Source organism: Lepisosteus platostomus, chromosome 9 (assembly GCF_059453375.1).
Source record: "Lepisosteus platostomus isolate fLepPlt1 chromosome 9, fLepPlt1.hap1, whole genome shotgun sequence".
Classification (NCBI taxonomy): domain Eukaryota; kingdom Metazoa; phylum Chordata; class Actinopteri; order Semionotiformes; family Lepisosteidae; genus Lepisosteus; species Lepisosteus platostomus.
In genome coordinates, this window is record NC_142619.1 from 21,632,595 (window position 1) to 21,653,132 (window position 20,538).

A 20,538-nucleotide genomic window follows, 5' to 3' on the forward strand; every position below is an offset into this window, starting at 1 on the left:
AAATCGAGGATTGCTCACAAACAGCAGCCGCTGACCCCTCAAGAAATAAAAAGTACGGAGTTAGAGAATAAACGAAAAGACTGCAGCTGCTTGAACGGGTATTCTCTTCCCAGCAAAGTGCTGTAATACCGAAATGTATTATACCAGTCTAAAAAAGAAGTCTCAATGTTCTTCAGTTATCAGCTGTATTTTGACCCATCACTTATCTCGGGAGAAGCACCCTGTGAGACATGGTGCTCGACAGTGCTTCACAAATTGGCACTCACTTTATTGTGAATTGGAATAACCAAAACATAATATTTAACAGTACAACAACAAGCAGTTACACTGCATCGTATTTAATTCACAAACAAGTCCATTTTTGTGTATTTAAAAACAAACATCAAAATCCTTCTGCTCCATGTGTTCACTACCTAGTGCTATAGCACTTTGACCTTATACAAGTTACAGCCTATTTTTTTAATTCAATGAGCTTCAGAGAACAGAAACACACAAGTAAATTAATCATAGGAATTACAGTCTGTTGCAAATTAAACAATATGCATACCAATTGTTTAATCTATGCCCCTTTATTTTGTAATAAGGTTTCAAACTGAATTTAATAAAAAATAGTTGTTCAGGTTCAGATGTGCAGATTAATATACGCTAAGTGGGCCTAAGGTGATCGAATGGTTGTTTTGTTGGGAAAAAATACATTCTAGGTAAAAAATAACCACTTTGAAATTAATTTTATATATTTGGTTTATTTGTTAGCCTTTGTTGTTTCATGAATCTTATGCCTATAATCCTATAATACAAACCTGTTTCTCGTAACTGCGACGTCCTTGAATGCTTTGCTATTTAAAATGAAGACATTGTATTTTAGAATGATTATAAGAATACCAGGGATTAAGAAGCGATTAACCCTACATTTAATTAGGCAATTATATATACAGTATTTAAATACGCGCTTCGTTGGGAAGCTGAAAATAAGATTTTAGACAATTTGGGAAACAAAACAGTAAAAAAGAGAGCTGTTTAAAACACATTGTATTTAATAGACTTAGATATATCGTTATTTCTCTAGTCCTCGAATTAAAGTATGAATTTTGGAAGAGTTGAATTCAGAAAAATATACGAGAATGTATTATCGTAGGCTGATTACGGAAGTACTAGTTTTTATACACGAAAATACAGTTCCCCGTTCTCACCACAATATACACGTTTTTCGTTGTAAACAAGTTTAATTATTAGTCTTATGAACGGCAACTTTGACTTTGTACTAAATATAATAGTTTTTGTATGCACACGGGTCAAAGTGTTTGCATTGCCGGACTGCAGCGCAGTAGTGTAACCGTCTATCTAAACAGAGTGCAATGTCACTGTGTATTTAACCAGAAGGAAACATGAGAACAAGGAAGGATCCCCCACCAAAAAAAAAACACCCTCCTCCCGCCTTTCCTTGCACAAGCTCCGCTTTTGCTGTTTGTTTGCACTCGGCTGATCCGGAGCGGAAATTCCTTTCCGTTTTTGTGAATGACAAACTTATTAACAATTCATCAACACAGTCTGTTCCATCCGGCCTCGTTTCCAAGACAACCCTCTCTTGGTGCGCTCTTATTGGCTGGTCTACAGAATGTATCCATTGAAACGCTCTGTGGTTGTATCCATTCAAGAGCTTGCCGCGGCTGCGGGCGTACAGAAAAGGATCAGCCTGCCCGCATAAGGAAAGGACGTATATTTAATGTGTGAGCCTCGACAAAGCAGGTCAAGACTTCAGAACGTAATAGGGTGGTATAAATTAACGAAGGTAACGATATAAAAAACCAAACGACTTCTGCTTCGGATTTTCATTCTTATTTTTTTTGTACTACAAGAGCGAAGGCTGAAAACTTGTGCAACGGGAGGACAGAACAGTAAGCGGCGTATACTCTCTGCCATAGTAGCTAATGCATTCAGTGATTCATTGATAAATGCACAGGCACGCTCTGCAGAATCCTATGAATGAGGACTGGTGTAGGTCATCTGCAAATTAATATCAGAACCAACCTTTTCAGTTTAGCATGCCCAAAGGACAACCAAGGGTGTGAAAAAAATATTGCTTCATTAGCGAAATTGTTCGAAATTGATTTATTTTTTGTGTGTGCGGTTATTTCCTCAATGCCCTAGTGCTACCAGTTAAGGTGCTCGCATCTTTTCTATTGTGCAATTGTATTTTCCTCCCTGCTCTTTCGGAAACATTTTTTTTTTACTAATGCTAGATAAGTTGAAAACCGTTCATTTCGATTCGGCAATGGCGATCAGTAAGACCGTGGGTTGGTTGAAAGAGCAGCTCCAGACGAGAAGCGATAGCTTGCTGGTAATGGACTGTCGAGCCCAAGAGCTTTACGAGTCCTCGCATGTCGAGACGGCCATCAATGTGGCCATACCAAGTCTCATGCTCAGGCGGCTCAAAAAGGGCAACCTGCCTATCAAATCGCTGCTGGCAAACGGGGAGGACAAGGAGAAATTCGCCCGGAGATGCAAGACGGACACGATCGTGCTTTACGACGAGTACAGCAGGGACTGGAACGAAAATGTCGACGGAGGTTCGGTGTTGGGCTTGCTGTTGAGGAGAATGAAAGATGAAGGATACAGGGCTTTTTACTTGGAAGGTAAATATTTACTTATCATAATGTAATGTTCTTATTGAACCTTGAAACGTGTATTTATTAACTGCAAGCTAGAAATGCCACAGACCAGTAGTTCAAACGTTTGTGTCCAATATAAAATGTGTTTAGGATGATCAATTTAGCCCATTCAATTTTTGTGATGGTGTTGTTACCTATCATACAATAACCACTAGCTAGTTATCTGAATCAAAATCTCAATTTGGGAAATAATTTAGGATGTCATATGTATACCCATAGCCTACAGTAACGTGCTGTGTATTTGTAAAACAAAAATGTTTACTTATGTGAAGGTCTACCTGAGCCGCTGTGTTTTTCTGATTTATGTAGCAAATTGCAACATGAAGTGAATATTCTATATACAATTATTCTGGTATGAATATCTTACTATATATTTTAATTTCTTGCGTGTGTACATCTATACTGATATATTTGGGCTTGTTTTATAATTGTAAAATGTGATTTTTTTTTACAGGCGGCTTTAGTAAATTTCAAGCCGAATTCCCTGCCCTGTGCGAGACCAATCTGGACAGCTCTTCCACTACTAGTTCCCCTACCGCTCCGGTGCTCGGGCTAGGAGGGCTGCGAATCAGCTCGGATTCTTCAGACATCGAGTCCGACATCGATCGCGACCCCCACAGCGCAACCGAATCTGACGGCAGTCCCTTATCCAACACCCAGCCCTCCTTCCCCGTGGAAATCTTGCCTCACCTTTACCTGGGGTGTGCGAAAGACTCCACAAATTTGGACATCCTGGAAGAATACGGCATTAAATATATACTGAACGTGACCCCAAATCTTCCCAACCTGTTTGAGAACGCCGGAGAGTTCAAGTACAAACAGATACCAATCTCTGACCACTGGAGCCAGAATCTCTCTCAATTCTTCCCCGAAGCCATAAGCTTTATTGGTAAGCACATTCTTATTTGAATTTATGGAGTTATTTTAAGTTGAGTGCAGAAAATGACAAGTTGTTAAACAACTGTTCTTCATTCTTTGCGTCATTTAAAAGTTGTGGAAAAAAATACGAGGGAATGCAAGCAGAGAAATTAATGTCGGGGGGTGAAAAACCTCATCAGATCAATATGATGAATAAGGAAATGGTATTAAGTTATTACCCGGGACAGTAAAGCCTCCCAACGCATTCTGAAATGTATGAACATAAATACGAAATATCTTTAATATTTTAAATATAAAGTTTTCTGTAATTGAAAAATCAAAGCTTCGTATTGCGGTTGATTTTGTTTTATTGGAAAGTGATGTTACTGGGATTAGACGGACCACTTCATAAAGTTCAATTTGAATTAAATAATGGTGTTGCTGCTTGTTGTGACATCTTTCACTCTTATTAGAGTCCTAATCCAAGGTTAATGTAATTATAATACAAAGGGTTATATTGAAGCTGGAGGGGGGAGCCAGTAATTTGATCCCAGCAGGAAGGAATTCTTCCTGGAAGCAGCAGAGAAACTAATCTAGGGCATTGTAATGTGTTTCCTTTCACAAAGAAGACCATTTTCAGGGTATGTTTACATCCTGTTCCTGTTAATGGGCTGCCCCCATGACTTTCCCCTTACTCTGTTTAAATGCATGAATGTTTCCTTTGTCAAAGACATAGCAGTTGGAAGAATAATTTAATAGACCTTCAAAATTAGTTTTTTCAAGTCTGAGACAATGCCGGGTTAAGATTTTTTCTTTATCCATGTTCAAACACTTCGGAATGTGTTGACTGAGGCTTTTACTGGAATTTGAGAGCGACTACAGTAATTGTTTTAATACAAGGAGAAACCTTTTCTCAGACCAGCTATTGAGTTTTTCATGCAGTAGTTTAATAGACTGAAAGGATACATTTTCAAATATCAAAAGGTCTTTTGTTTTGCTTTTAGTCATCCTTTTACAGCACAAATAAACACTAATCTTCCTCATTCAAGCATACAAGAGGCTTAGTGCTGCGTCCATTCATATTTTCTTTATAGTTCTGCTAAACATTAGACTTAATTGTTGTTTTTTTATGTTCCAGATGAGGCTCGTGGCAAGAAGTGTGGAGTTTTAGTCCACTGTCTCGCTGGGATAAGTAGGTCGGTCACAGTGACTGTGGCGTACCTGATGCAGAAACTCAACCTGTCCATGAATGATGCATACGACATAGTCAAAATGAAGAAATCTAACATCTCCCCCAATTTCAACTTCATGGGTCAGCTGCTGGACTTTGAGCGGACTCTGGGGCTGAATAGCCCGTGTGACAACCGAATCACAACCCAACCCCTGTATTTCACCACTCCCACCAACCACAACGTTTTCCAACTCGACCCCCTGGAGTCTACGTGAGACCTGAAAAGCAGTGACCCGAAGACGACGGCTCCTGAAATTTTCTCTTCTGTCATGCGTGACATGATTTCCACAGCTGGGGTAAATGAACAGCTGCTGGGCATGCTTACTGAAAGGCGTGGCTGGCTGATGTGCGGAAGCAGCTGTTTCAGAAAGGGAGTTCTACCTTATGCTCTCTCTCTCTCCTTCTCTTGGACTCAAAGAGTTTTACTTGTCCCAAAGGCTAGAAGATAAAGGTGCACAGTTGCATGTGTGCAGCAGACTGGGAAGCTGAGAATTCCAAAGAAATGTGGCTGGTTGAACTTGAAATGGTATTAGCACAGGCACCTACAAACTTGGTACACTTGGGTGCTCTTTTTCTTGTCTTCAGTGAAGACGTGCCTGAAATGAGAACTGAATACTTTGCTAAAATAAAGGCACAAGCTTTTGCTCTCCATTTTTTATTGGAGAAATGTTGAAAATGTGTGTATATATTCTGTATATATGTCTTTGTTATGAATGAATAGTAAAGCCCTGCCCTTGTATGTCAGAAAGGCCCTTTAAAAATCAGTGAATACCGATGTATTTTTGTTTTCCATTTCATTTAAGCAACTAGAATATTGATCAATATAATCATTTAATATGCCAAAACAAATTGCATAGGCTTTCAAGATTTTAATTCTGCATATACAGTACATATATAATATATTTTGGATTACATTTAACTGCTTTCTGATGGTAAAGGTGTGGGTTTGATGTAAAGGACTTTCTTTTGCAACCTTACGCAGAAATCTGAATCACCTTGGTTTTCATGCCTAAGTTATGTACATAAAAGTAGAATTACTGTGTTAGCCCTCATTGGAATCACCATGATGCTCATCAGATCACATTCAATTTGAAAAGAAATCATCTATGTAAATTTTTCACCACTACTTCATTGTGAAGAGTATACACATCTACAATAGAATGATGCATCTTCAGTATTCTGTTTAAAATTATGAATTTGTATTGTTCTGGTTATTTTTTAAAATGTGTATAAACATACGAAGCCTACGGTATATAAAGGTGATCTGAGTCCAAATGAGAGTGCATGCTACTGCTTATGTAATTCAGATATGTTCTTTATAAGATCTAGGGCATCCATTGGGGATTAATACATATACCCCAGTTTTTATATTTATTGGGACCTCAGAGGGTTAAAGCTTGTATTGTGCATTTCTGTAGAAGGATCTAATTGCAGTTTTGCAACAGAACCTGGATCATTGAGAGGTATTACCTCTGTTTTCCTCTTCAGGGATGTTATATTGTATTGAAAAATGCAAAGTTTAGTTAAAAGGAGACAAAAAATTGGAATTAGTTTCGGGTAAACCTGAGGAGCTGGCAAAGGGGGAATGAGTCTGTGCCCTTCACTTTCATCGACCTGCTGTATGATGCAGGATATATAATCTTAAAAATGTATAAAAGAAATAAATTATTAATAAAGCACTATTTTGTCTATTCAGAAATGAAACTTGGCTCTTGCATTTTTTGGATTCATTGGATATCTTTTTTGAAATTGTGAAATCTTATACAAACGTAGTGTGCTATGTAATACCAAAAGTTTATAAATAAGATTAGTGGATTTTTTAGGAAATTATTTTGTGTGAAATATTTGCCTGATCAATATTACCCCCATTGGATCAGTTTTATTAACCTGGAGGAATTTTACACATTAGTTTAGAACTGCTGAGGGACATGATACATGCTGTATACAGTATAGTCAGATAATAGTTCAGGTGGGTAGCTGCGTCAGCATGCGTAGGCTGCAAAGGAACAAGTAATAGGTTTATTCCATGCTGAAAAAAAGAAGAAAGAGAACACAACGTTTCGGCCGTGGAGCCTTCTTCTCCACACCTGAAGAAGGCTCCATAGTCAGATAATGATGCCTTTAACCACAAGTCTTTAAATATCCAGAGGTCAAGAGGGTTGGTGAGATTCTTTCCAAATTTCTTTTTGATTCAGCTTTGGGCTTTCAATTTATGTGTTTTTGAATTTAAGAGCTAAACAGATAAAGAATATGCATTTAAGTCAATTAGTTGGTTAAGAGAACAGGCTTTTCTGTGTGTCATTAAAAAAGTCTATTTAGTACTTTGGTTTATTCCAGCAATGGCAACTTTATCATACTGTATTGCTTGGCCCATGTATTGCAGTTCCGCAGTAAAAAATTCTAAAGGTGTTACAAGGTTTCTTAGACAAGACCCAAAACAGGGTGAGTTGAGGCGATTCTTGAGACTGGTTTCTAATCATATGGTCCCCTACTGAACTCTCACCAAGAATCGACCTTAAGAGTGGTGGTGTTCTGTTTTTTTAATTGCTTACAAATGTTTTCAGTTAGCAATTATAGCCTTTTAAGGCACTTTTATACCTCCTTTCTGTTTCCAGCACAGAGTTGGGGAACAACCTGTTTTTCTGGATACAATGTACTTGAACTTTGCTTACCTTTAGGTCTTATTCAGGTGCAATCCAATTCCTCAAACTATCCACAAGTCAGGTTTACTATTAAATATATTTACCAGGTTGCCTATCAAGTTTCTCATTATGTGGCCTGTTACTACTTGAACCTCTAACTCAAGACAAGGGGTGACAGTCAATGAAAACACCTCCATTGTGAAATACACTTGGTGCAGAATAGGCTTTTAGGATTTGAATGTCAAAAGGCAGTTTTAACAATCATAGAATGTTGCAATACAGGTGGAGTTAAAGAAAACAAAACATCCCACCACTGGTTACCAGGTGGAGTGCCACCTGGTTGGTAAATGTTTTCAGCCTCTTAATCTTGCTACCTGTTTATAAATCTCCACTTCCTATTATTTAATCTAGGGCTACAAACAAAATCTGTTTAATAAATGTACGACTCGCTGAAAAGCAGATTATATATGATCTCTCATATCCGTGGAAAACATTCTGAAGATTAATTAATGATTCATTGGTGTTCCTTATTATTCTTAATAATTTAATGTTGTTTTAATGAAAGGTTTTTCAGTACTGAAACCCAAACATATAAAAATACATAAACTGTTAATAATGCACTTTTTTATGTTTAATATGTCAAATTTGAAAATGAACAACCATCTACAACCAGTTATAATATGCAGTCTAACCATTTAAATCTTTTCTAGAAGGGTTACCTACAGCCAAAAATCTATCTTACAGAGCTGGGGGAGGACAGATCTGCTGCATGTTACATTTTTTATGGATGGTGTACATATGGAGAGGAGCACCTATTTACCAGTTAAAATGGTAAGTACAAGATGGAACATTCCAAAGAGACAGGACAGTTGGAAGATGTAGCACTATATGTCAAAATGAGTAGTCAGGCACAGGAACGTAACCTAAATGATTCAGGGATCTTGTAATCTATATAGCTATGAAAACATTCAAAGGCCTTCGTAGTGTTAGGCATATGTTCTAGATCATCATATTTGTACGATAATGCAGGTGAATGTAATGAAATGGGGGTGTAAAAAGGAAGAAACATGTTAATCATTGGGTATTTTAATTTTCATCACATAGATTGACATCGGGGATGTCAGCAGCTGAAACTGAAATAGTAGGCATGGCTATCAACGGCTTCCTTCAGAACAGCTACTGGGAATGCCTGTATTGTGCAAATGTTTCCAAACAATCAAGATAGTTTGATGAAAATGGATGTGAGAAAAACAATAGAGACCTGTTATCATAACAGGGAATGCTTTGAAGTATTTCTTGAAAATATACACGCAGAGCTCAGAACAAAGGTTTAAGATATCGGGAAAGCAGACAATGAAGGAATGAGAGAGAATTTAACAGACATAGAATAGATAAGATACTGTAGATATGAAATCAGTAAACAATGTATGGAAACAGTTTTACGATATTGTGCTTGATACACAAAATAGGTTAATCTCATGTAAATCAAAAGCTCGAGCAAAATAAAAATCAACTTTCTAGAATGATTTATCATTTAATCATTTTTATGACTTAAAAAAACAGCATCCAATTAAGGAAACAATAAATTACAAGCAAAAGCAAAAAATGATATTCAGGCGAGAGACAAAAAATAATATTGGAATGCAGGCTAAAATCCAAATAGCTTTTTCAGTATTACAACAGCAAAAGAACAGTCAAGGATGAAGCAAAGTGTCTCAGAGATACAGGATACAAGATCTTATAGAAGATGAAAGGGATATGGCTGATGTATTCCATGAGTATTTCACACAGGGATTTACCAAAGAAAAAATTGCTTTGTAATGTTTTAAGAGAACAATTGACAAGGATTGTTAGGGTAGACCAGATAGTATAAGGTGGGGTATTGGTTTTGGAAATTCAGTTCAGAGGGAAGCCATTTTACTTTACATTTAACCACAACTGATACTTTCTTAGATGTTTCCCATCCCAGTACTGACTAGGCCCAACTTTGCATAGCTTATGTGATCTGATGATATCAACCTAGAACTCTGGCAACACTCTTGTCGAATAGATAACATGCCTCATGTTGTTTTTCCCATGTTCTCATGGTTTTCCTCTGGGTGCTCCAGTTTCCTCAATCTAAAGACATACTAGTAGGTTAACTGGCTTTTGGGAAAATTGGCCCCTTTATGTGTGTGTCTGTGTCTCCCCTGTGACAAACTGGCATCCTGTCCAGGGTATGACCTGCCTTGTGCCTGTTGCTTGCTGGGATAGGCTCTGGTTCTCCGCAACCCTGTATTGGGTAAAACAGAAAGGAAATAATTATATAATTAATAATTGCCTACACTTATATAGCGCTTTTCTGGACACTCCACTCAAAGCGCTTTACTGGTAATGGGGACTCCCCTCCACCACCACCAATGTGCAGCATCCAACCTGGATGATGCGACGGCAGCCATAGTGTGCCAGAACACTCACCACACATCAGCTATCAGTGGGGAGGAGAGCAGAGAGAAAGAACCCAATTCATAGATAGGGATTATAAGGAGGCCATGATTGATAAGGGCCAATGGGAAATTTGGCCAGGACGCTGGGGTTACAGCCCTACTCTTTTCGAGAAACACCGTGGGATTTTTAATGACCAGTCATTAGTCAGGAGCTCGGTTTTACGTCTAATCCGCAGGACGGTGCCTGTTTACAGTATAGTGTCCCCGTCATAAGGACTCACATGGGCCGCAGGGAGAGCACCCCCTGGTGGCCCCACTGACACCTCTTCCAGCAGCAACCTTAGTTTTTCCCAGGAGGTCTCCCATCCAGGTACTGACCAGGCTCACACCTGCTTAGCTTCAGTGGGTAGCCAGTTGTGAGATGCAGGGTGAAAATGGATAAATGGATAATATTAGCATAGAAGAGGCAGACATGTTACACATTACCAAATCTCCAAGCATATGATGGTATTCTACTACTTGTACTTCAGAAAACAACAGATATTCTTCATAGACTTTATCAAAATTCTTCCACAATACCCCCATGATGGGGATAATGCCCTTTTAGGAGAAAACTGCTAATGTACCATATATAGTTTAGAGGATGAAAACAAATACAAAGTGTTTGAAGACCAATAAGTCTTGCATATATTACTATGGAAGTGATTATTAGAACTAACTTAATCTGTACCTAATAGAATTCTGGGGTATACTCAGGGTTAGTTACGATTAGTCCACACTTGAATAGGGGGTTTTATTACCAGAATTATGGAGAAATCAAATCAAATTAGCTCGATGTTATTTGAGAGCTCTCCATTCTAAAACATTTGTTCATGCATCCGATATAAAAAAGGTCTATTAATAAAAACAATAGTATTTAATTGAATTGTTTTGAGAATTGAAATTAGATCTCTTAGACTATATTGGTTTTCTGCTGGCCTCAAATGAATCAGACTGAAAAATGAAAACAATCTTCCAGAGAAGATTCTGAAAATTTAACTCAGCATTGGCATTTGGTAAAACTGTTTGGAACAAACTACCAGGATACAATAATAGGCCACTTGAATTGAAAAACTATGGGACTAAAATTAAGAAGAAGAGCTGATCTCAGGGTGAACAGAAAGGCCTGATGTTTGGCAACCTGTTGCCTTATGAGACAATTATGTCGATATATCAGTACTTAACGAGTGTTTGAATGAAGAAAACCTAAAGAATCATGTGATATAAGACATGCAAGCAAGTGTGAAACAGTATGGTTAAGAGAACAAGAGGTTTGGATAAATATGGGTCATATTTATGAGACTAAAATAAATGTCACATGTTTAGGTTGAAATTTCAAGTGTAAAAACAGTTAAATTGTATTTCAAACAGAACATTTGAAGGTTTTTTTTCTTGACTTTACCCTAATTCCCCTCTGTTATGGGTATAATGATTAACTCATCATGAAGGTTATTTTTTTATTTTATGCTGTTTCTGAGCAGTAATAAAAAGATAAAAAATTAAACTGTTAAAAATCCCCACTGCATTAAACATTATCTCTGCAAAAAAGTCATGTAGTTAGTTAATATGTAATTCCAATCAAGTCCATAGTTCAACAGTGATAGTTATTCAATGTAATTTGGTGCATAAAGTCTTATCAGATTTCTTTTTGAAAACCCAGAGAGAAGGAATGTGTGTGTGGGTGCATATGGAGGTGAGTTGGGGGCACTGTGGTTTGTTTGGAAAGTTTCTTGAAAGGCTAAAGATTGGATTGGGAAAATCCCAACATGCATACATTGTACAAAGATAATCTGATAATTTTGCTTTTTTCATGATTAGACATCTGTTTTCAGTATGGAATTCCACATTTTTCTGAATAAGTGTTTATCTGTAGGTGCTATCAGGGGACAGTGTACATAATGATAAACACCCATCACCTTTTAAACATTCAGTCCCAATACACTCAATTTATTTAATTTAGGTTACAGTATCGTTGTCTTTTTAAGTAGTTCTGAAGTGCACTACTCTTGTAAAATTTAAAATAAATCAATTTCTAGCTCTTTTTTTAAGACAATTGATCAAATTCATTAACTTTTTAGGATTGGGGGTTTATTATAGTCTGGAACAGTTGAAACCTGTGATCTTTTGACCTTCACCATAGTGACCCATGCCAGACACCTCTGCAGGCCTAGTGACATTGCCCTAGTTCCCAACACTGTGCAGTGCAGTGTGAAAGTTCTAATGCAACAAAAATAACTCCAACAGGTTTCAGCTATACTTGACTCTGTGCTAATCCACCGCTAACAGCTTCCTCTTCTGTCATCCTCTCTGGCAGCTGCCTCGCTAATGGAGATCTGCTTGTTCCTCTAGCAATTTCCTGTTCAGCTGCGGATCAAGCGCCTATTTTTGTTTTCCCTTTCCCTATAATGTGTGCTGCTGATAATTTTAGTGTGAGCTGTCTCTTTATAGATTATTAATCTGCTCTTACTCTCTGAACCTGCATAGACAGTCCCACAGTTGCAATGACCTCAACAGATGGCCTTGCCCACTATTTCCTCCTTTTGCAATCTTTTATGAGGAACTCATATCTCTCTTCAAATTAAAACCTTTTTTTTCTGGCTGGGCTCCATAGGCCATTACTGCGAATGGGAAGTAGCACATTTGAGCAGCAGAAATCCTTGCTGATCATAGAGTAAAATAAACCTGTTGTTTTAATTAAGCCACAGACAAACTGCTAATTAAATAGTCATTTAAACTCAAGAGGTAAGATACATAGATATAAGATACATACAAGTATAGGATTTCCTTTGTTTATTCATACAGACAGATTATATTTTCTCTAAGAAAATGTGCTAAAAAACATCAACTGAACTCCGGTTCCAAGGCACTCACTTGGAATTCTGAAACAACTAATAGCTTAATACTGTGTTTGGCTACATTTTGGTCACATTCCATGAACACTCTAAAAACTAGAGCTTTTTATATCTTTACATACATCATACATTTATCCAACTTTAACAAATTGTATAAATGTAAATTTCACTGCATTTGTGCTTTACATACTTTTACTTGGCTTTTGAAAGCTTGAAAATATTCATGGATCAACCATTCAATTATTTTGCCATAATGAAATAATACAGTGCCTTCCTAAAGTATTAGGATAGAAAATCTAAGTCTTGTATTTGCTTTACAGTCAGATGATTTGCATTTGTGATAATGAGATTCATAAATAAATTTGGCCAATAGTTTGAGATGCTTTGCCAAGTATTTACTTTGAGTTTTTGCCTATGCATAGGGTGTTCAGACATTTCTGACAATGTTTTTCTTTCCAGCATGTAAACTTGGTGTTGAATATGGAGATTGACTTGGCCAATTTAAGATTTCATCTTTGTTTTTCTCCAGACAAACACCTTGGTTGCATTGAACGTGTGTTTCTGGTCATTTTCTTGCTGCATGGTGAAGTGCTTCCCAATAATTAAGAAAGCGGTTTACTCTACATAAGCAGAAACACAACGATTCGGTAAACTTAAGAACTGATACTACTGCAGACATCATTATTTACATCATCAGTAAAGATGAGTGAGTCATTTGAGGTTGACATGACATTACTTTGACCATGCTTCACAGATGAGGAGCATCTGCAGATTCTTTCCTTCTGGCATATCTTCTAATTTCTGAACCAATTAATTCAAATCTGGCTTTTCTGCTCTTGGTGTTGATGAGAGGTTTACATTTTGTGGTGCAGCCTTTGTTATTCTGCTGTGTTAGTACTCTTAGAAACTATCTATTATGATATCTTCACCTCTGCAGTGTGCGGGCTGTTGGCAATTGATTTTCCACTGACAGTTGTAGGGTTTTCCATGACAGCTCTGATAATTTTATGTCATCAGCTGCAGATGTTTTTTTTTAATCAAATGACATGTTTTTGATGATTGGTACTTATTACTGCTGCTTTAATAGTACATTCCAGAATGTAAATGTTGCTATGGCCAATTTATATGCTTTTCCTTTTTACTTCAGAATGACCTACTTTTCTTCAGCAGAAAAGTCTTTGGATTTCATTTTGGCTTTTGACTATGGATTCCAAACAGTGAAGTCAAAGCAAGACAGGTTGATATGGTGGTCACAGCTCTTTTGTGAGTGCCTTCTGTAAATATCTGAAAATAAACACCTGACCAACAAGAGACACTCAGCCTGTTGTCCAAATACTATTTCTCAGACCTCTCAAGAGGTCTAGAAATTGTTTTGATTCACATACGAGCGTAGAACTTAATTGACTTCATTAGAAATAAAATGCTTAAGAATTGTGCTGGTCATTTATGTTAATTTTTATGTTCATGAGAAAGTATTAGACTTCACTTTTGATTTTAGGGGTCATTTTGTACCATTTCATTGTTTGCTTAGTGCAACAAGATGAACACATAACAACAATTTTTAAAATTTACGTCCATGGTAATTTAAGAAAAATGCCAGCTAATGAATAAAGTGAGTACTGAAAAGGCTGCTGAAACTTCAAACAATAAAATCCCCAGCTGGCCCAGTTCCTTGGACAGTGATTGTAGTTTCATTTAAGTGAAGTTAAATTAAAAGGATATAATTCAAAACATCTCCCTCTACATATTGTAGAGGAAGCTGTCTGTATTACAATTTACTGTACATATGGTAAACTGATATTCACCCTGTAAAAGACTCTTTTAAAAGCCTTTAAAATAATTTGAATTAAAATCTCTTCTATTAACTAACACAATCAAAATCGTAAAAAAACCTACATAAAAATGTCCTGAAATAACTATTAATACCATCTTCTTTTCATTTTAGATTTTCTGTAAGTAGCACTTTGATGTAAATATTTCAATTAATGTTGTGAAGACATACCAGTTTTAATGCTTCAATCTGGTATGAAGGCCTACAGTGACGTCTCTCCTGAACTAACCTATTGACAGTGACAGATTAGTGGAAACAATTACTTTGTAATTTAAAAAAATCTTACTCTGGAACTTGAAAAAAATGCGCTCTCTTTTGGGTTGATTAATTCCCCAGTAAAACTGACAGATTTAAACAATACTTATGGTCACCTTATGAGTAAATCTACATTTTAAAGAACAATGTATTTTGCAGTGCAAAACTACAAATATAATACAAGCTAAACTTTGAACTTGTGTTTTCACAACCAGGGGTTTCCTGTTGAGATAGAAGTTTTTATGAGATGCTGTTTGTGGAATGTGATCATTGTCATGGTCTACTGCCAAGGGGCAAGTTATAGCAGTGTGGGGTTCCTCCAAACCACCCACAACAAAAACATCCTTTGTGAACAATTCTTCATCAACCTAGGCTCATTGATCCCTCTACCTGCTGTGCTTACATGCTCAAGTTATCCTCTAATGAGCTTCCGTTAATGAGAACAGAAGTCATAATTAAGCAGCATTGCCCTGGGATTTCTTGAAGGACTACAGTGCTTTTCTGTTAAATAGTAATCATTACTAAGTAATACATTATATTCAGAGTGGGATATGTCTTTAAATGCAGTTTTTATTTTAATGCGGATTTAGGAAACAATCTGATATTGTATTAAAGAAATTATTTTTAAATTATTTGAGTCTCAAGAATTGTGAAGAAAGGAGGAGAGTGGCAACTCTTGTGACTTGATCAGCTCTAGAGGGGTATGTAAAAGTTTTTAATTTTCACAATTCACTAGAATTATAAGACTATGGCAGTCAGAATGCAATAAGAACAGAGTCTACTCCTTTTGCACAGTGAAGAATAGTTAATCCTAAGGTTTCTCTGACCAAAGACTATAAAAAAAACATCTCTTTATTTGGAAAAAAAAGTGGCAGTTCTGCTACAAAGCAGTTTAAGGAAAAGCCTCCTGTCCCCAACCTACATACATTAAAAAATCACATCACTTCAAAAAATGTTCATGATTTCCTGCTTTATGTAGCTTTAATATAAAAAAACAAATTTACTTAAGGCCACCCCAATAAGTGAAGAATATGGAAGTGCCTGTGAGAGGCCTGTCCTCCCCAGGGAATCCATTATCTCTGAAACCTATCTCGGCTCCAATATGCATTTGCTACCTGTGCTACAAAGTGCTGGGAATGAAATGAAACATTTACCTCGGTGCTTATTTTCTTCTTAAGAAATTCACAATTTAAACTTGAAAGCTGAATGAAAAATTATCTAAGAGACAGAAAACATTGAGTGAGGGGCTACAACTGATTTCAGTGTGTTTTCTATATATGGTATTCAACAGTATGAGCACACCGAAAGGACAGGAAATAATCTAAAACATGCTTTTTCAGAGCAGCAACATCTTGCTAGATTATAAACAACAGTGCAGGTGTGCTGGATTTTAGTATTCTACACAAATGCAGTAAGCTTCTGGTTCATAACCTGGTTGTGTAATGAAATGTCTGTGGCTTGAATCTCTCTGATCAGCATAGACTTATCCCAAGTAGAGAAGCTCTGCTGTTGGCCCAGGGCCTCAGGGATCTCAGTTATCAGTGAGGGATGAACTCATCCTTCATCTGGCTGCAAAACTATTTACAATGTAGGATCACAGTGCAAAAAATGAGTGGACATTTTTTAAGAATCAAATAGCAAAGACTACAAGTGTTCTACATGTCTAATAGTGGAGGCCTGAATCAAAATTAAACAATCCAAGTTGGAGAATTTAATGCAATCCTTATGGATTTACATGATTTTATTCATGTAAGAGTGTTAACCCTTTGGTGTTGCACAATTTGGTTTAGCCAGTTGATCTTAATCCAACTGGTGAAGCAATTTCTTTTTTCTCTGCCTCATTTAGTGTTTGTCAGGCTGCTGGTACATAAATGCTGCTGTGAGAAACCGTGGGCACAACTAGATAGTATCTAAGAGAAGTGAGTCCTCTCCTGTAAGAAAAGTGTTTTGAGGTTCCTGGTAAAATTAATTAAAAATACTAGAAATTTATTTTATTACAGTAATAAACTATAATATGCATGAAATATTTACTTGTTGCCCTCCTCTTAAGGTTTTTTGCATGCATATAAAGTTATAAAAAACACATTGAATTAATTGTTGGGAACATGTTTAATTGTTTAATAATGAGTTTTATTTAGTTTATTTTCAAACAATAGAATTAAGATACACGTTTATAATACTGAAAATACCCTCTTGCCATTTTTGTCTCACAGTTCTCAGAAAACTTTTCAGACTCTTACCTTTGTTTCTCATGCACTAATGCGAACACTAATCTTCCTTAATCTACTTTTCCTGATTAACAGGCACCTGTTAACCCTGATGCTAGACTGGAGATTTTTAGCATTGTAGCAACAGTTTTTAAAGTCGGAGCTGAAGCAGCACTTTCATGGATAATAATGATTTGCGGTAATGCTTGAGGGCACAGTTCTCACTGTTCAATGTAACAGTACTTACATATTCCTTAGTAGTCATAATATTAATTCCTTAGATTTATTAGGCACTTCTCATCCCAAAGGATTCCAAAGAGTTTTATGTGTAGGATTGGGTCCCATGCTTCCATCCTCCTTTGTGATACAAGACAATCACTATGAACCAGTAGCAAATCGGATTAGACAGAGAAATGAGAAACTGCCTAATAAATTAAGCATTAATCATAATAATAATAATAATAATAATAATAATAATAATAATAATAATAATAACTTTGAGTAGTCAGGCCTTGATGAAATTGAAGGAAGCAAAATAATTATCCTATAAAGTGAAGATTGCCACCTACCAGTCCTCCATCACCACTTACAGCCCTGGTCAGAAGGTGATAAAGCTGGGGTTATTTTTATATATCAATAAATGACACTTTTTGACATATTTTTTTAGGTATCTAAAGCTGGTTAAACTGTCTTCACACCAAGAACACCACATCATTCAGTTTTCTTCCTTTCCCAGGCGATTAGCTTAAATCAGTGGGGACTCTTAGTAGAGGATAATCCTACTCAGGAAAACAGTGTTTCAGCAACCTGAAATCTTGTAAAAGAAGGCATTTCCGTCATTAATCTTTGTAGGAGCCGACATAATTTTTTTTTTTGTGTACAGTCTCTGGAATTGTGACTGTAAATAAAATGTATTTTGTCTCCACCCAGGCTTGCTATTATGAGCTTGTGTTGACAGCTGCAACCCTTCAAATTAAATTAGCTTCTCTAAAGAGAGAGAAACAATAATCACAAGGCTTGGACAGTGAAGTGACAGATCTTCTCTAGAGCAGCTATTATATTGCATTGAAATCCCATCTATCTGTCAGAGATACCAACATTATATACTAGATTTTTGCAGAATTATTCATTGTCTAAGGTGAAATTTAGCAAATGTTTATGTAGAACCCTTATGTAAAAAAACAAGATTTATTGAAGTAGTTAGGGTGTGTCTTATGAGTCTTCTTTCAACAGATGGATGGATGTAGTCCAAAAGCACAGTGCTTTCACTTTCTCAATTATGCTCTTAAATCATAGCTCAGCTCTGGGGTGATAGCTAGTTCCTAGATGTAATCATGGGGAACATCAGGAAATTTCTTGAGTGATGTACTAAACAGTCTGTTTTATTAATATTTATAATAATTATAATAATAATTGCTTACACTTATATAGCGCTTTTCTGGAAACTCCACTCAAAGCGCTTTACAGGTAATGGGGACTCCCCTCCACCACCACCAATGTGCAGCATCCACCTGGATGATGCGACGGCAGCCATAGTGCGCCAGAACACTCACCACACATCAGCTATCAGTGGGGAGGAGAGCAGAGCAATGTAGCCAATTCATAGAGGGGGATTATTAGGAGGCCATGATTAGTAAGGGCCAATTGGAAATTTGGCCAGGACACCGGGGTACACCCCTACTCTTTTCGAGAAGAGCCCTGGGATTTTTAATGACCACAGAGAGTCAGGACCTCGGTTTTACGTCTCATCCGAAGGACGGCGCCTGTTTACAGTATAGTGTCCCCATCACTATACTGGGGCATTAGGACCCACATGGACCACAGGGTGAGCGCCCCCTGCTGGCCCCACTAACACCTCTTCCAGCAGCAACCTTAGTTTTTCCCAGGAGGTCTCCCATCCAGGTACTGACCAGGCTCACACCTGCTTAGCTTCAGTGGGTTGCCAGTTGTGAGTTGCAGGGTGATATGGCTGCTGGCTGAGCATTATAAGCATATAATTATTTAATCTTCCCTTAATTTAAAAGGGAATTTTAATACTATTATCGGCATGAAAGCGAAACTAATATTTGTAATTTTTGAATCACAATAATATAGTCTTAATGCCAGAAAGATGGTAGCTCCTAACAGTTTGGGTATATGGTAATTTTATTCTCTAATGTTATTAAAAAGACAATATTTGTATCTGATGGTTTCACCCAGAGATGTTTGGTCTTTTCAACTTAGTAGTATTAGTTTGGCGACAGTAAAAACAATAGAGATACAAGTCTTGTTAACTGCCTTGTTTATTTTGGTTATGTTTTTACACCATAACGCATAAAATACATGTAGCTCAATCCAGCTCTACAGTCCTGTTACTGATGTCTGTAATGTTTTTAAGCATATTCATCCAAAAGTGATAAAATGCATTACATTCCAACAGCATGTGAATGTATGTTCCTTTGTTTACATTACATCTCTAGCTTATAGCAAATGCTTGAAGCTTGACCACATGTAACCTTCTGGGTGGTCAATGACCAAAGATAATGATACAATACCTTATTGCTTGCTTTGATCTTTCTGAACATTCCTGGACATTCAAATAGCGAACCCAAATTGCAGGACTCTTTTAGCTTTGTAGTCAACAACGCACCCTAACAATTTGAAGAATCTGCAACAGATTCTTTATATCTCTCAGATCTACCAGTGCATCCACAGACTAGTCAAGACACTTATCCTACAGTACGTAACTGTTTTTATTCCACTTACAATCACACTCAAGATTAGTAACTTTTATCTAATCATGAAAGGGACACATACACTCACAGAAACACAAGAACACAGATGCCACAACCCTCTCTGAATACAGAGGAAGACAATTCCACAGCCTTCCTCTGCTGCTGCTCCATCTGTGGTGACCAAGTCCTCTCCTGTGTCTAGTGGTGCTTATTCTTCTCTGTCCATTCTCCCTTTTAACTGGGATGTTTAGAGTCCTTTCCAAGCCAGGGTCCAGGAGCTAATTAAGCTCGGCTTGGGGCTAACTGCCTGCATGCAGATGGCCAGGTGTTGGGGAGCTCTGTCTCTCCTTTGATGTCTTCCTGCCCCCCCTCTGACCCTGGTCTGATCTGCTCTGGCTCAGCATCACCGCACACACTTCCAGGTGCCATCCATCAGTGACGTATGAACAGCCTGTGTGGCCAGCAGTTGTTGATTGGCATTGGCCACCACTATTTGTGCTTTGAAGACTTTGATTAGGGGGACAAAACTGACACCAAAAACATTGGCTTATACGGCATAAGCAAACCCCCCCAAAAAAACAGTTTTTCACTGTGTGACAATATTCCTACCTGATGATACTTCAGATAACTTATTCACAAGGCTTCATCTATTGTTTACAGATTGGTATGCCACATATATTTTTGTAACATACAGATCTGAGATCTGATCTTATATTCCTCGGACTCTCTGGATGGCTGAAGACTTTGGCTTGGCTGCTTTCTTTGTGATGCAGGTTAGTCTCTTCTAGTCTTCTGGAAAAAAACACACACACCA

General features: G+C 37.3%; 1 protein-coding gene across 1 annotated transcript; it reads left to right on the top strand.

Annotated features, from left to right (window-relative positions):
• The first annotated feature begins 1,630 nt into the window (after window positions 1–1,630).
• Window positions 1,631–6,462, top strand: dusp6 (dual specificity phosphatase 6). Its single transcript, XM_088647184.1, has 3 exons — window positions 1,631–2,633; window positions 3,124–3,558; window positions 4,666–6,462. Exons 1-3 carry the CDS (start codon window positions 2,234–2,236, stop codon window positions 4,971–4,973), a joined length of 1,143 nt encoding a protein of 380 aa, XP_088503310.1. The 5' UTR covers window positions 1,631–2,233; the 3' UTR covers window positions 4,974–6,462.
• The last annotated feature ends 14,076 nt before the right edge of the window (window positions 6,463–20,538 follow it).

Excerpts from the sequence above, each read along its gene's own strand:
- dusp6 (XM_088647184.1), top strand. The coding sequence starts at position 2,234 with ATGCTAGATAAGTTGAAAACCGTTCATTTCGATTCGGCAATGGCGATC. Across the intron at positions 2,634-3,123 it reads CAGGGCTTTTTACTTGGAAG|GCGGCTTTAGTAAATTTCAA; the intron begins GTAAATATTTAC and ends TTTTTTTTACAG. Across the intron at positions 3,559-4,665 it reads CGAAGCCATAAGCTTTATTG|ATGAGGCTCGTGGCAAGAAG; the intron begins GTAAGCACATTC and ends TTTATGTTCCAG.